The 13,127-nt window shown below is 57.6% G+C and overlaps 1 protein-coding gene across 2 annotated transcripts in view; it reads right to left on the reverse strand.

Moving 5' to 3' along the window:
- Window positions 1-13,127, reverse strand: part of SORCS2 (sortilin related VPS10 domain containing receptor 2) — a 571,039-nt gene that overhangs the window by 88,766 nt on the left and 469,146 nt on the right. For both annotated transcript variants that reach the window (XM_064365545.1, XM_064365541.1), the window contains exon 5: window positions 4,883-4,956. In XM_064365545.1, the coding sequence (XP_064221615.1) occupies window positions 4,883-4,956 (74 nt within the window). The remainder of the gene's footprint in view (window positions 1-4,882; window positions 4,957-13,127) is intronic.

Below are 13,127 nucleotides of genomic sequence, written 5' to 3' on the forward strand. Positions count from 1 at the left end.
TTCTGCAAAGTGAGACTCCCTGGGAACTCCTGGGTTTGGTGGCTGGTCATTCCAGCTAATGACTGTTAAAATTGCTTATCCATTTACCACACCAGTTCCTCTCATGGACGCTTTGCCCAAGAGCAAACTGAGCCTCAAGATAAGGAAGTCACTTCCTGGTGTGAGTGGCCACTCAGTGCTGAGGGCAGGAGCACCCCCACAGCCTGCTAGAAGGAGGTTGTGATGTCCCAGGCAGAGCGCCCAGTTCCCATGGCCTCTCCCCATCACTGAGTTTCCCACCCAGATATGGCCCCATTCGGTTCTCAACCTTCCTCCCAACCTCCCTCTCACAAGGATCCCCATTTGCTTCACCTTCTTCAGGGACCAGGTCCACCCTAATGGCCCCAGGTGGACACGGGAAATCCACAGGCCCCGCAGATGTGCCATGTGGCGGGAACTGGTGACACCCCGAAGTCCACTGAGATTTCAAACACAGGGGCGCCAGCATCAATCACTCTGACCCCAGAAAAAGAGCTTTCCCTTTCAAGTTGGAATGTTGATTTCGGCTTTTGTAAATAGACCATTTGTAAGCTCCTTGGAAAGGAGGTCTTGGGCCTGACATTGTTCTCTCCTGAATACGGCAGACATTGTTCCCTCCAGCAGCAGACCCACCACCAGCAAGGTGGAATTTTAGCCTCATCATCCGTGAAGTGAGGCAATGACACCTGGCCTGTGCAAAGCCTCCCCCTGCCCTCACTCATTCATTCACCCACTCACTCAATCACAGACTCACTCACCCAACCACTCACTCACTCAGTCATTCAGTTACTCATTCACTCAATCACTCATTCACTCCCTCGATCACAGACTCACTCACTCAGTCACTCAGTCACTCAGTCATTCAGTCACTCAGTCACTCAGTCGCTCAGTCGCTCAGTCACTCACTCACTCACTCACTCAGTCACTCCTCAATCACAGACTCAGTCACTCACTCACTCAGTCATTCAGTTACTCACTCAGTCACTCATTCACTCCCTCAATCACAGACTCACTCACCCACCCACTCCTCACTTACTCAGTCATTCAGTTACTCATTCACTTAATCACTCATTCACTCCATCAATCAGACTCACTCACTCACCCACCCACTCACACACTCATTCATTCAGTCACTCAGTCACTCAGTCACTCAGTCACTCAGTCATTCAGTCACTCAGTCGCTCAGTCGCTCAGTCGCTCACTCACTCACTCACTCAGTCACTCCCTCAGTCACAGACTCACTCAGTCACTCAGTTACTCAGTCATTCAGTCACTCACCCACTCAGTCACTCATTCACTCCCTCAATCACCGACTCACTCACTCACTGAGTCATTAGGTTACTCATTCACTTAGTCACTCCCTCAATCACAGACTCACTCACTCACTCACTCAGTCATTGAGTTACTCATTCACTCAGTCACTCCATCAATCACAGACTCACTCAGTCACTCACTCACTCACTCACTCAGTCACTCCCTCAATCACAGACTCACTCAGTCACTCACTCACCCACTCAGTCACTCATTCGCTCCCTCAATCACAGACTCACTCACTCCCCCACCCACTCACTCACTCAGTCATTCAGTTACTCATTCACTCAGTCACTCCATCAATCACAGACTCACTCAGTCACTCACTCACTGTTATTCAGTTACTCATTCACTCAGTCACTCATTCACTCCCTCAATCACAGACTCACTCAGTCACTCACTCATTCACTCATTCACTTGCTCAGTCACAGACTCACTCATTCAACCAGTCAGTCACAGACTTGCTCAGTCACTCATTCACTCAGTCACTTAGTCACTCAATCACAGACTTGCTCATTCACTCACTCACTTATCCACTTACCAAGTCACTCACTCAGTCACTCAGTCACTCAATCACAGACTCACCCACCCACCCAGCCAGCCACTCAGTCACTCACTTACTCACTCACTCACTCATTCACTCAGTGACTCATTCACTCAGTCATTATGTGCTCACACATTCATTTCCTCACTCAATCACACACTCAGTTACTCATTTACTCAGTTATTCTCTCATTCATTCACTCATTTATTCACTCATTCATTACCTCACTGACTCACCACTCACTCAGTCATTCACCCTATAAATTCACTCATTTACCATGTTCATGCCTTTAGTCTCTTGCTTTGAGCACTTCCCATATCCATTTCTCAGTGTCTCCATGACCATTTCTCATGCTCCATAGTCCTCCCTCAGGCGAGGGCCCTGGACTACACGCAGGTGTACAGGTGGCCTGAGGCCTGGTTTCTGCTCTGAGTCCATCAGCCATGGGTTTAGAAGACTCTCTTAGACCGCACTATAACATCTCAGATAGAGCCCCACTCCCCGCAGGAAATGACAAGCCTGACACACAGGCCTTTTTGCTTGTTGAGTTCTCCCTGCCTAGAAGCGGCAGGCCTGTGAGATGGCCTGGGGCAGGCAGCCCTCAGGGAATGAGTGTTTTGGGGAGGCGGGAACTGCCTTGCACTCCATTTGTGCTGAGGGCAGCTCCAGTGCAAATGGTTCTGCTGAGCCCTGAAAGGTGTGATAACAAAGACTGTAGCAGGGAGCCCTCCACCTCTTCCTTCTAGGCACTGCCGCCTCCGTGCCCTGCACCAGGGCCAGGACCTGGAGCTGATGGAGAGGTAGGCTGAGGCTTTCCCTGGGCGACTGAGGGGCTGAGCAAGGAGGCAGATGCAGGAACACCCGGTGAAGCCCAGGCAGCCGGACCACCCAAGAGAGTGGGCAAGGGCCACTGGCCACAGCCAGAGGTGGACCAAGGCTCAGGGCTGCAGCTGGGGGGCAGCAGGACCTAGAATGTGTGCCCAACCCTCTCTGAGCCTCAGTTTTCCCCATGGCATGAGACCTACAATGAGTGCCCGACCCTCTCTAAGCCTCAACTCCCCTTTGTGACATGGGACCTAGAATGAGTGCCCAAGCCTCTCCAAGCCTCAGTTTCCCCTGTGGCATGAGGGAGAACCCCCTGGGCTGCTGTGGGGATGCCATGGAATGGAGCATTCAGAGACTCAGCGCACTGCCCGGCAGACACTCAGTATCCAAAGTGGGGTGGCTGCGGGGAGGCTGCTGTTACAATTCTGTGCTGGGGCATGGAGAGACTGAGGGCAGGGTATGGGGCCGCGCCCGGCCCTGCCCAGGAGGCAGCAGGTCTCAGGGCACCCAGGGCTGCTCCCTCCTGCTCGCAGGCCACTCTAATGAGCTTGCTTCCTGAGTAGCTTAGTACAACGTGAATGAGTCTGAGCTTCAGACAGAACACAGGGCTTTGGTAATTCCCGCTGTCTGTTCAGGGACAAAGAGCTCCTTGGAAGTGCTGTCAAAACAGCACAATTTACTGCCTACAAGGGGCAGGGGCATCCCCATGGCTGTCCCCACCCTCCAGGAGAGATCCAGGGGCCACAGTGGCCAGCATGCGCTGTGATTCCCTCCAGTAACAACTCTGTGCTATTTGAGACACTTCGGGGAGAAAACAATTTGATTTGCCTGAGATAATAACATGTTTGAATTATCGCCAATTTCCCTCTGGGCACTGTGGGTCAGTTTCTTTCTCTGACTGGAGAGCTGTCCAGGAGTCTGGCCTGGCCTGGGAGTGAACAGAGCTCCGCCAATTCCCTAGAGCGACCCGGCTCAGAAATCCTGTGTGCATGTGTATGCATGTTTGTGTGTTTGCAGGTGTGCTTGTGTGCATATGTGCATGTGTGCTTGTGCGTGTGTGATTTGTATGTGTGTGCGTGCATGTGCATGTGTGCATGTGTGTGCGTGTATGTGCTTGTGTGCATGTGCTTGTCTGCATGTGTGTTCATTTGTGTGCATGTGTTTGTGTGCATGCATGTGCATGTGTGCTTGCATGTGTGTGCATGAGTGCACACATGTGTGCATTTGTGTGCATGTACGTGTGTGCATGCACATCTGCCTGTGTCTACACACATAAGAAAGAGGGATGCCGTGGAATCAGCACACAGAGTGGTGTGCGTCTGGAAAGGCAGTGCAAACAGGACGGGTGTGGCCCCAGCAGGAGAGGGGCAAGCGTGAGCTCTGAGCGGCTGCACTGGCTCCTGGCCCAGTGCTGCTGTCTGCAACTTTGGGCAAGCCCATGTCCTCTGAGGCCCTCACGGGTGCATTCCACACACACTCCTCAAGGAGAGCCGAGTGCCCCCTGGTGCAGTGAGACTGGCGTGTTGTCCAGGAAATGCACTGACAGACTCCCTGAGGATACACTCAAAAAACTGGGACCTGCTGTCTGATGCAGGTCCCCAGTGGCCCTTTGCCTGGGACGGGAGCCCCCTTTCTCAGGTCAGCCTCCTCAGGAGGCCGGGGTGGAGGCTTTTCTGGGGTACAACCCCAAACGGAGCCTGCTCGTTGGTACCCAGCAGGGGCTGGGAAGGGAGACAGGCTGAGCTATGGGAGGGGCGCCCAGGCATGGATAAGCAGGAGAGCAGGGCCGAGGCAGGCTGGGTCAGCACCCACGGGGGCTGTTTGTCAGGGGCTGAGTCCGGGCCTGGGTCGGGCGGGGAGCGAGGAGTGGTGGGCCGGGTGCTGTGCTGGGGACATGTACATCAGCACCTGTCTCCACTGGGGAGGCTTCAAGGCTCAGGGAGGGAACAGCAGTGGCACAGGTCCACATAGCTGGTTCGTAGGTAAAAACGTGGCCTGAGGGACACCAACCCCCAGACTCTGCCATTTCCAATGCCACCCACTGTGGAGCAGAAAGAACGACTGGGGGTTCCCTGGGATGAGTAGGGTGTGGGGCTGTGGGGTGGGGATGCTGCCCGGGTTGGGGAGGAAGGGGAGCCGCAGGCCCCGGGGGTGCTTCCAAGGGGTCGGGGGAAGTGCTCTCACCAGAACACATGGTCTTTCGTCACTCGCTCTTGCAGAAGGGTCCACTTTTTCCCCAAGTCGGATGACACGTAGAGCTTTAGGGCAGAAAAAGGAGAAAGGAAAGCTTGGTCAGGACGTCAGGAATAAGCTGCTTCCAAGAGAGGCGGATGTCCCCGCACGGCGGATCCCTAGCAGAAGTCAGCCTTTTCCAGCGGCCACGCAGAGGCGCTGTGCTCATGCTGGGGTGCAGACCCAACCTCATGGCCTCCGTGAGCCACCATTCCTGTCCCCAGGCCAGCCAGCAGAAGCCAGGAGGGGAGGTGCTCCAGGATGAAACCCAGGGGGGCCTCACAGAGGTGTGTCTGAGCCTCGAAGGTGGGAGGGACTTTATAATCCTGTGTGAGGGTGGGAGGAAGGGCGTTTGGGAGGAGGGAGCTCATGTTGCCAGGGCCGGAGGAGGGAAGGGACGTCAGAGCAGGACAGTGGTGGTGCCAGGGCAGTGGCATCTGCTACAGGGGTCAGTGCAGGCACAGGCGGGCTGGGGCCTGACACCAGGGCCGGCCTCACAGCCTGTGACCAGTGCCACAGCCCAGGGACCTTGCTCAGAATAATTCTCTGCAGTCGCCAACTTGAACTTCTTAATAATTTTGTCTTTAATTGGAGCTTTGGAAGTGAAGGCTGAGGGGTCAAGAGCGTGTGTAGGGCTGACAGCCCAGGGTCCCTCTCCAGCCCTGAGCCTTTGGGACACCATCTCAGCTGCCTGTGCCTGTGGTCCTGTCTCTACATTGTCCTTGTCCCTGGTGAGTGCCAGGGCCATGCCTGGGCCCAGGAAGGGGCAGGGGTGGGTGCCCTGTGCACTGTCTTGAGGTCGGTGCTGGGGGCCTTGGAGGGTGTCCCTGTGAGCCAGGGAGCATGATGTCAAATGGCTCCTCAAGAACATCGTGACAGGCCCAGAGAGAGAGTGCAGAAGGAAGGGGAAGCACTTGACCTGACTGTCAACAGTTTTCACTTTGCGCTGCGCCCTGAGAATCACACAGCTGGCCCTGCCCGAAACCACTGCCAAGTCTGGATAAGATGAGGCGCTTAGGGGGTCCGTGGCCAGACTGTGTTTCAGGAGCCCACACCAGAGGCTGTGGTGGAGGCAGGGAGGCCTGGGCCCAGCTCGGGGCAGTGGTAGAATGGAGAGGAGGACGGGGCTTGAGAGAGGCCTGTGCAGGCAGCTGGACTGGTCCTCTGAGGAGCAGGCAGAGCAAGGAGGGTGAGAGGGTCCTTGGATCTGTGTCCCAGAACCTGGAAGGAGTGGATGGGACCGGGGGTCCCTGGGTCAGCGTCCCAGGCCTGGGGAGAAGGGAAAGAGCCAGATGGTCCTCGGATTCACACCCAGGGCTCTGGCCTGGGGGTCTCAGGTGGAGACAGGACCTTGATCAAGCTATGAGCTTTGGAAGTGCCAGGTGAAGTTGCCAGGGCCACAGGCAAGGCCCAGAGCTGCTCCCCTTTCCATGAAGGCCTGTGGGAAAGGGCCTCACCCTCCTTCATGGACAAGACAGTCCTGGAGGGAGCCGAAATCCGCTCTGGCAAGAGGCAGGGCAGCTCTCGGGCACAGCGGCGTGCAGGGTGGGGAGGGGCCTCTGTATTGGGGCACTCCTCTTGGCCATGCCAGGAGGTGGGATTTCACAGCTCCATTCTCCATATGAGAAGCTGGTTATGGGTGCTGGAAACACTCCCCCAAATGTGGCATCTTGGAAACCGAGAACACAGCAGAAGCAGGAAGCCTATTCTCCTCCCTCTCCTTCCTTCCCTGAAGCAGCCCCTAAGCTGAGGAAGGGTATCCCCTGACCTTCTCCCACCCTCCCCCAGAAGTCCCTCATGTGACAGGTGTCCTGCCCCAGGCCCGGGGAGGGATGCCACACCAGGAGGCTGAGTAGACGCTGGACACGCAACCTCGCTAAGCCCCACCCCCTGCCTGCTTCCCCTCACCAGATCACAGCCCCTGCCGTCCTGTCACTCTTCTCCAGGACCAGCCCCTGTCCACCAAACCTAAGCATCAAACATGGACTTCCTGTCTCTTTGGGCCTTCATTTCGAGCACTCCCACATCACAGGAGACTTAAATGACGTGAATTTGTTTTGCTTCTGTCTGGTTAGTGTCTTGCAACGGAGGCCTTAGCTATGAACCTGGAGATGGGTGGGGAAAGGATCTTCCCTTTCTCCCCTCCTTGGGAGCTCAGAGAGCAGGGGTGCTGTCCAAGGCGGTGGTGCTGGGTGTGCAGCCTCTGCTGGGTCCACAGCCCCGAGCTGCCCATGACCATGATGGGCACCACTGGCAGCTGCCATGCCCTGGAGGCCCAGAGGAGGCAGGGTCCTCTGTGTTATCTAACACAGGAGAGCTGGGACGGGCCCAGCAGGACAGGCGAGGGCCCAGGGGTCAGGAGCCGTGACTGTGCCGAGCCACCTGGGCCCTGCAGCCCAGGGTGGCAGCTCTGTGTGTGGCATCCTGGCGGGCCTGCCTCCCTCCATGTGCTCCAGCCCCCAGAGCCTCCGATTTTCAATTCCCCTGTGGAAGATCTGGATGGGCCCCCGGTTTCTTCCCCACTGACTCACTGCCTGGCATCAGGCCAGCCTCTGAGGGGTGTGGGGGTGTCAGCAGCCGAGGAAGGCGGAGACCATTCCAGGAGGAGGGGATGACCCAGCACAGACCTCACAGCTGGAGGTGCTGAGCACACAGTGCATCTGGCTCCAGGGTGCCAGGCCCCACGGTGCCAAGGCCAGTGTCACGGGCAGGCTGTGCTGGTGCTGGGGGAGGGGACAGAGCTCTGACTTCATCTCTCAGGGCTGGGAGTGAGGGAAGGGTTATAAGCAGGCAGCAAGAGCCTCCCTCCCTGGGGTATGGCAGAGGCACCTGACAGCCGTCCCCGAAGCTCACCCTGAGAATGATCCCATGGTCTAAGAAAAATGTGCCTTCCGAGTCCCCAGCTAAGGAATCCGGGAGTGACCAACCCGGGATTCACCCCTTATCCATGAGGAACGGGTTCTGGCCCCTCCCTTGTATCCATGAGGAACGGGTTCCGGCCCCTCCCTGGGAGTGCAGGCCCCATGGGGGTCAAGGCCCTCTGTGCTGGGTTGGATGGAGGTTGCTAGCGGGAGGGTGTGGAGGGAAGAAGCTACACCGACTGCAGGGCTCTCCTGCCCAGCCCACTGCCACCAGACTGCCCCTGCGTGTAACGTCCTCCAATAAACCTGGTGTCTCCTTCGCTGTTTTTGGGTCTCTTCTGTGGCCTCGCGGGCACGGTGCCAACCCTGCTGGAGTCAACAGGGGTCTGACGCAGCCACTGGGAGGGGCCTCTGTCCACTCTGGAGGAGATGAACAGGATGGCAGAGGGGCCTCCTGGAGGCAGTCTGACCTCCTCTCTCTCTCCAGTGTGGCCGGGACACTCTCCTAACAGCAATGCCAGGAAGCCTGGGCTCCCATCCCCCGCTGGAGCCAGTGACCTGGCCAGGCCTCAGTTTCTCCCAGCCGTGAAACTGGGCTGACAATCGTCATTCTCACTCAGAAGGTCCGGATGATTCAACTGCAGCACGTGCTCTGGAAGTCTAGCCCGTGTCTGACACACAGCGTATCCACCGCGCGTGCCTGCTTTTCCTGTCCTGGGCAACCGAGACACCGTCCCTTTTCCCTCGCGTCTCCGCTGACGCTGGCTCAGTGTTCATTTTCATTTCAATACGTTTCATCCCTAACTCCCAGGTGAAGAGTGAACGCAGACGTTGGGCTGGGCCAGCGATTCTATAACTGATGTCCCCAGTTCGTCTTTGATTTGCATGCTGTTTTGGGGTAGGGGCTGCACTGGTGCAATACGGCCCGCCCTGCATTCCTCAGGGGAGGATGGGCCACGTGGGGTTTAGGGGATCCTTTGCAACCGCGGAGCATCACATGCTGAAATCCTTGTTACACAAGCAAAGCTCAGAGCTCACCGTGTTTTCTGTTGCAGATTGAGGCCTGGGCCAGGAGAGGCCATCAGCTCCGTGTGGCTGATGGAGGAGGCGGGCTGGGCTGGGCTGGGCTGGGAGGGGAGAGAGGGCTGGACAGGGAGGCGGGGACCTGGGTCTTTGGAGCTGGCCTCTGCTTCTGTGTCATGGCCATGGAGACATTTCCTTGCCTCAGTTTCCCCACCTATAAAATGATGCCCAGCTGCAGCGTTTCAAAGGGGAGAGTCTGTGAGTCTAGTGTTCTTGGGCTCCAGCAGGCCTGGCTCCATAGGCACCCACCATGCACAGCAGGAGACCCTGCATGCGTTCCCACGCTGTTCTGAGCCTCAGTTTCACCACTTTTAAAAACAGGAATCTGTCCTCTTGGATGAAGGAATGTTGTAGGATTATCCAGGCGTACAGCAAAGCAGTTGTGCCTGCCATGAACGCAGTGCGTCCTGTCGTGATCACCACCTGGTAACACCTGTAACAGCAGGATCCATCCCGCGTGCGAGCACCAGCCGGGCCCTCTGCCTCTCAAGGCGCCTCTGTAACATCGCTGGGAAGTAGATGCTTCTAAAAATACCTTGTGCAGACAGACGACGGAGGCTCGCAGCAATTGAGTGATTTGCCAAGGGTCACCCCCGTCAGACCTGCACTTGAATTATCTGTGATTTGAATGCACTTCTCTTTCTTCCTCCTGTAATCAGGATCTGTCTAGAATGAATCATTTGAGCACAATTTCCATCACTGGCCCGGGAAGGAAGGAAGGCTCGAGCCAACCACTCAACCCAGATTCTCCATCCGCATAACGTACGACATTCACACGAACGGTAGCCAGGGTCAGAGGCCACAGCTGCTGGGCGCAGGGCCGGCACGACTGGCTTCCTCTGTGCCACGTACTCCTTGTCTTTCCCCCACGTCCTTGTCACAGGCACTACGTTATGAGGAGCCGATGACATCATGGATGTCACTGCTGCTGCGGATGCCGCTGCCGCCACTGCTGGTCATCAGGATGGATGTGCAGAATCTCAGAAGGGAGACGGCTCATCAAGCCCAGCCCTGCGCAGCCCTGCCTCTCAGCACAGGCAGGTGTGCTCCCTCCTCCTGGAAGCCCACCTGGGCTGCCCAGTGCTCATCACCCCGTGTTCCTGACCCCGCCTCCAAGGCCAGTGCCCTGGGCCTTTTCCTCTCTGGGTCCCAGTCCTTGCCTCCCTACTGCCATGTCTAATAAGTCACATGCTTCAGACGCAACTGTGTACCCTGAACCAGCTGCATGCCACACCCCTCTCCACCCAGGGCCACCGCCCAGTGGGCCACACCGTCTCCATAGAGCCCTGCTCCCAGCCCTCGCTCCTGCGGCTGCAGAGCAGAGCTGGTCCCGCCAGTCTCCACGGAGACCTTCCAGGAGAGGTGTGGCCTCCAAAAAATCCCTCACATGGGTACATAGCCCCCCAGGCCATCAGGGCCCCCTCCGGCTGCCATCCTGCGCACTCCCTGCATGCCCCCACCCCAGGCACACCTGGCTCGGGGCTCACTCACGCTTGTGGTGCTAATGTGTGCACAGAGTCCTCTGAGCATCTGCACCTGCTGTGCCCTCTGCCTGGAATGCCTTCCTCGTCCCCAGTCGATGTTCAAGACTCAGTTCAAAGTCACCCCCTGGGTCAGGCCTTTGCTAAGGCCACTGGCTCAGAGGCCCTGCCCCTGCTATTGCAAAGCCAGGGTGAGAGCCCTGCCTGTGAAGTCAGAGTCTGCGCTCAGGGCCCAGGGGACAGAGAGGACCAGCCCAGCGCCTCCATCCACCACACACTCATGTCCTGCTGCCAGCACCAGCTGGGCCTGGAGGAGGGACCCCAGGCGTGTCCCCTCATGCTATGCCCAGAACCCTGGTTCCCTGGCCTCCAGCTCCTCAGATCCAGGTCGCCCTGTGCCCCTCAGTGACTCCCATAGCACCCCCCACCCCCACCCAGGGCCATCCTGGTGCCTGTCCCTCGTTTCCAGCCTCTATCCCTCCACCATGGCAGGTCCAAGCTCTCATTCTGGGTTCTCCCACCATGCAGGGGTCAAGCCCCTTGGCGGCCCCTCACTCCCCACCCGCCTTCAGGAGTGCTCCCTGTTGTCCAGTAGACCCAGCGGCCTCCAACCCATCCCTCCTCATCTGCTCTTTACCCCACCCTCATCCAGAAAGGAGGCCCCACGAGGGCAGGAGTTGGTCCGTTTTGTTCCCAATAGTTGCCCCAGCTCCTGAAACCTAGGAGACCCTCTACAGATACTCCCAGGCAGAGGAAGGCAGGGTCTCAGTCCTGAGGTCGCTGCTGCCTGGGGGTGGCATCAGGCCCACTTGGAGGCTCAGGCCACACATCCCCCTTCCAGGTTGCTCTCTCGACAGGAAGGGACTCGGTCCCCATTTCTGCCTGATGACTCCTGACTCCTTGACACCCTCCCCATGGTCACTGCCTCCTTGCACCACCCCCAGCTCAGCAGGACCCAGCAGGAGCTGGCTCCTGTCCCAACCAGCCCTGCTCCCCCACCTTCCATGTCCTCTTCCTCCTCCTCCTCCCCTCCTCCTCCTCCTCCTGTCCCAACCAGCCCTGCTCCCCCACCTTCCATGTCCTCTTCCTCCTCCTCCTCCTCTCCTCCTCCTCCTGTCCCAACCAGCCCTGCCTCCCCACCTTCCATGTCCTCTTCCTCCTCCTCCTCCTGTCCCAACCAGCCCTGCTTCCCCAGCCTCCAAGTCATCCTCCTCCCCCTTCTCTCTGGTCTCAGTAAATGGCCTCCCTTCTTCCCACCATCCACCAGGTCCTCCAGCCACAATCCCAGAGGTGCCTGCCACCCCACCTGCCACGCCGTAAGCAGAGCCCTCAGGGGCCAGCACCCCATCCCATCTCAGGCCACCCAGCTTCCCCGCCCCACCTCCGCTGCTCCTGCCTCCCCCAGTCTCCCATCTGGGAAACTTCAGCGATGAGACACTATGCAAGCTACCGCAGCGATGCTAAAACGCTTAAGCTACCAATTAGCTGGTCCTGCAGCAGCAAGGCTTTACCATGGTTCATGCATCAGAGCCGAGATGAACACACCCAGAGCGCTCATGTGGGCCGTCCCTGGCAGGGTCCCTGTGGATGAGCAGGTCAGAAGAACCAGCCAAGGGCTGAGCCCACCGAAAGACTGGGTGGGAGGTTGCCCAAGGAACCAGGGCCGGGAGACTGCAGGTGTAAAACACAGCAAATCCTGGGCGGCTGGCGACGCCCCTGCCCTCCTCGTCTGCATCAGAAATGGATGTTCCTCACACCGCCTTTCCTCCCTCACAGACAGTGGACGGAATTCCCGAGCTCGCCTTGAAAACAGCAGACCCCACCATTGTCGCTAGTGCAATTTCAGCAAGCGTCCCCTCCCTCTTCCCCGAAGCTGAAGAGAAGCAGGCAGGGCCCTGCATCATGGAGCTGTCCTGGCAGCGGTGTCCCACGTCCCACGGCGTCTGCAGGGATGGCTGCTCTGCCCGTGGCCCTGAGTGTGAGCGGCGAGAAAGGCAGCTGTCTGTCTGTGTGGCTGTCTGATCATACATTCTGCTCCTGGTACCATGAGTGAAACCATCTTTCTCTTCAACAAGGCTGGGAGTTCACTTTGTGTAGCCACCCTCCTTTGCCACCACCCCCCTGGAGAAAGCACACGTGACTGCTAGATCGTCTTAAACAAAGAGGTTGAGCTGAGCACGGTGGCTCATGCCTATAATCCCAGCACTTTGGGAGGCCAAGGTGGGTGGATCACGAGGTCAAGAGATCAAGATCATCCTGGCCAACATGGTGAAATTCTGTCTCTACTAAAAATACAAAAATTAGTCTGGTGTGGTAGCAAAAGCCTGTAGTCCCAGCTACTCAGGAGGCTGAGGCAGGAGAATCACTTGAACCCGGGAGCTGGAGGTTGCAGTGAGTTGAGATTGTGCCACTGCACTCCAGCCTGGTGACAGAGCAAGACTCTGTCTCAAAATAAATAAATAAATAAGAAAGAGGTTGAGAGCCTCTGTCTTCCTCAGCACATCTTAACCCTGTTCCCTTAACCCCGTTCCCCAAGCCCTGGCCACGTGGAATGGGGGCCCCTTCCCCAGCTTCCCCACGCCCTGGGCTCCAGCTCTGTTGAACCACACACTGTGAGGTAAATCCGCTTTTTTGCTCTCTCGCCCCCAGCCTCTGCGCAAGCCGTGCCTCTGCCTGGAGCATCCCTCCCCGCCTCATCCCCTGGCTACCTCCTGGTTTTCAGGGCAGCTGCATTTCCAGCTCCACATCTCTGCAGATGAGAGTCCGGTGAGG

Source organism: Aotus nancymaae, unplaced genomic scaffold (assembly GCF_030222135.1).
Source record: "Aotus nancymaae isolate 86718 unplaced genomic scaffold, 86718_ANA_hifiasm-v0.15.2.pri h1tg000006l, whole genome shotgun sequence".
Taxonomy (NCBI): Eukaryota; Metazoa; Chordata; class Mammalia; order Primates; family Aotidae; genus Aotus; species Aotus nancymaae.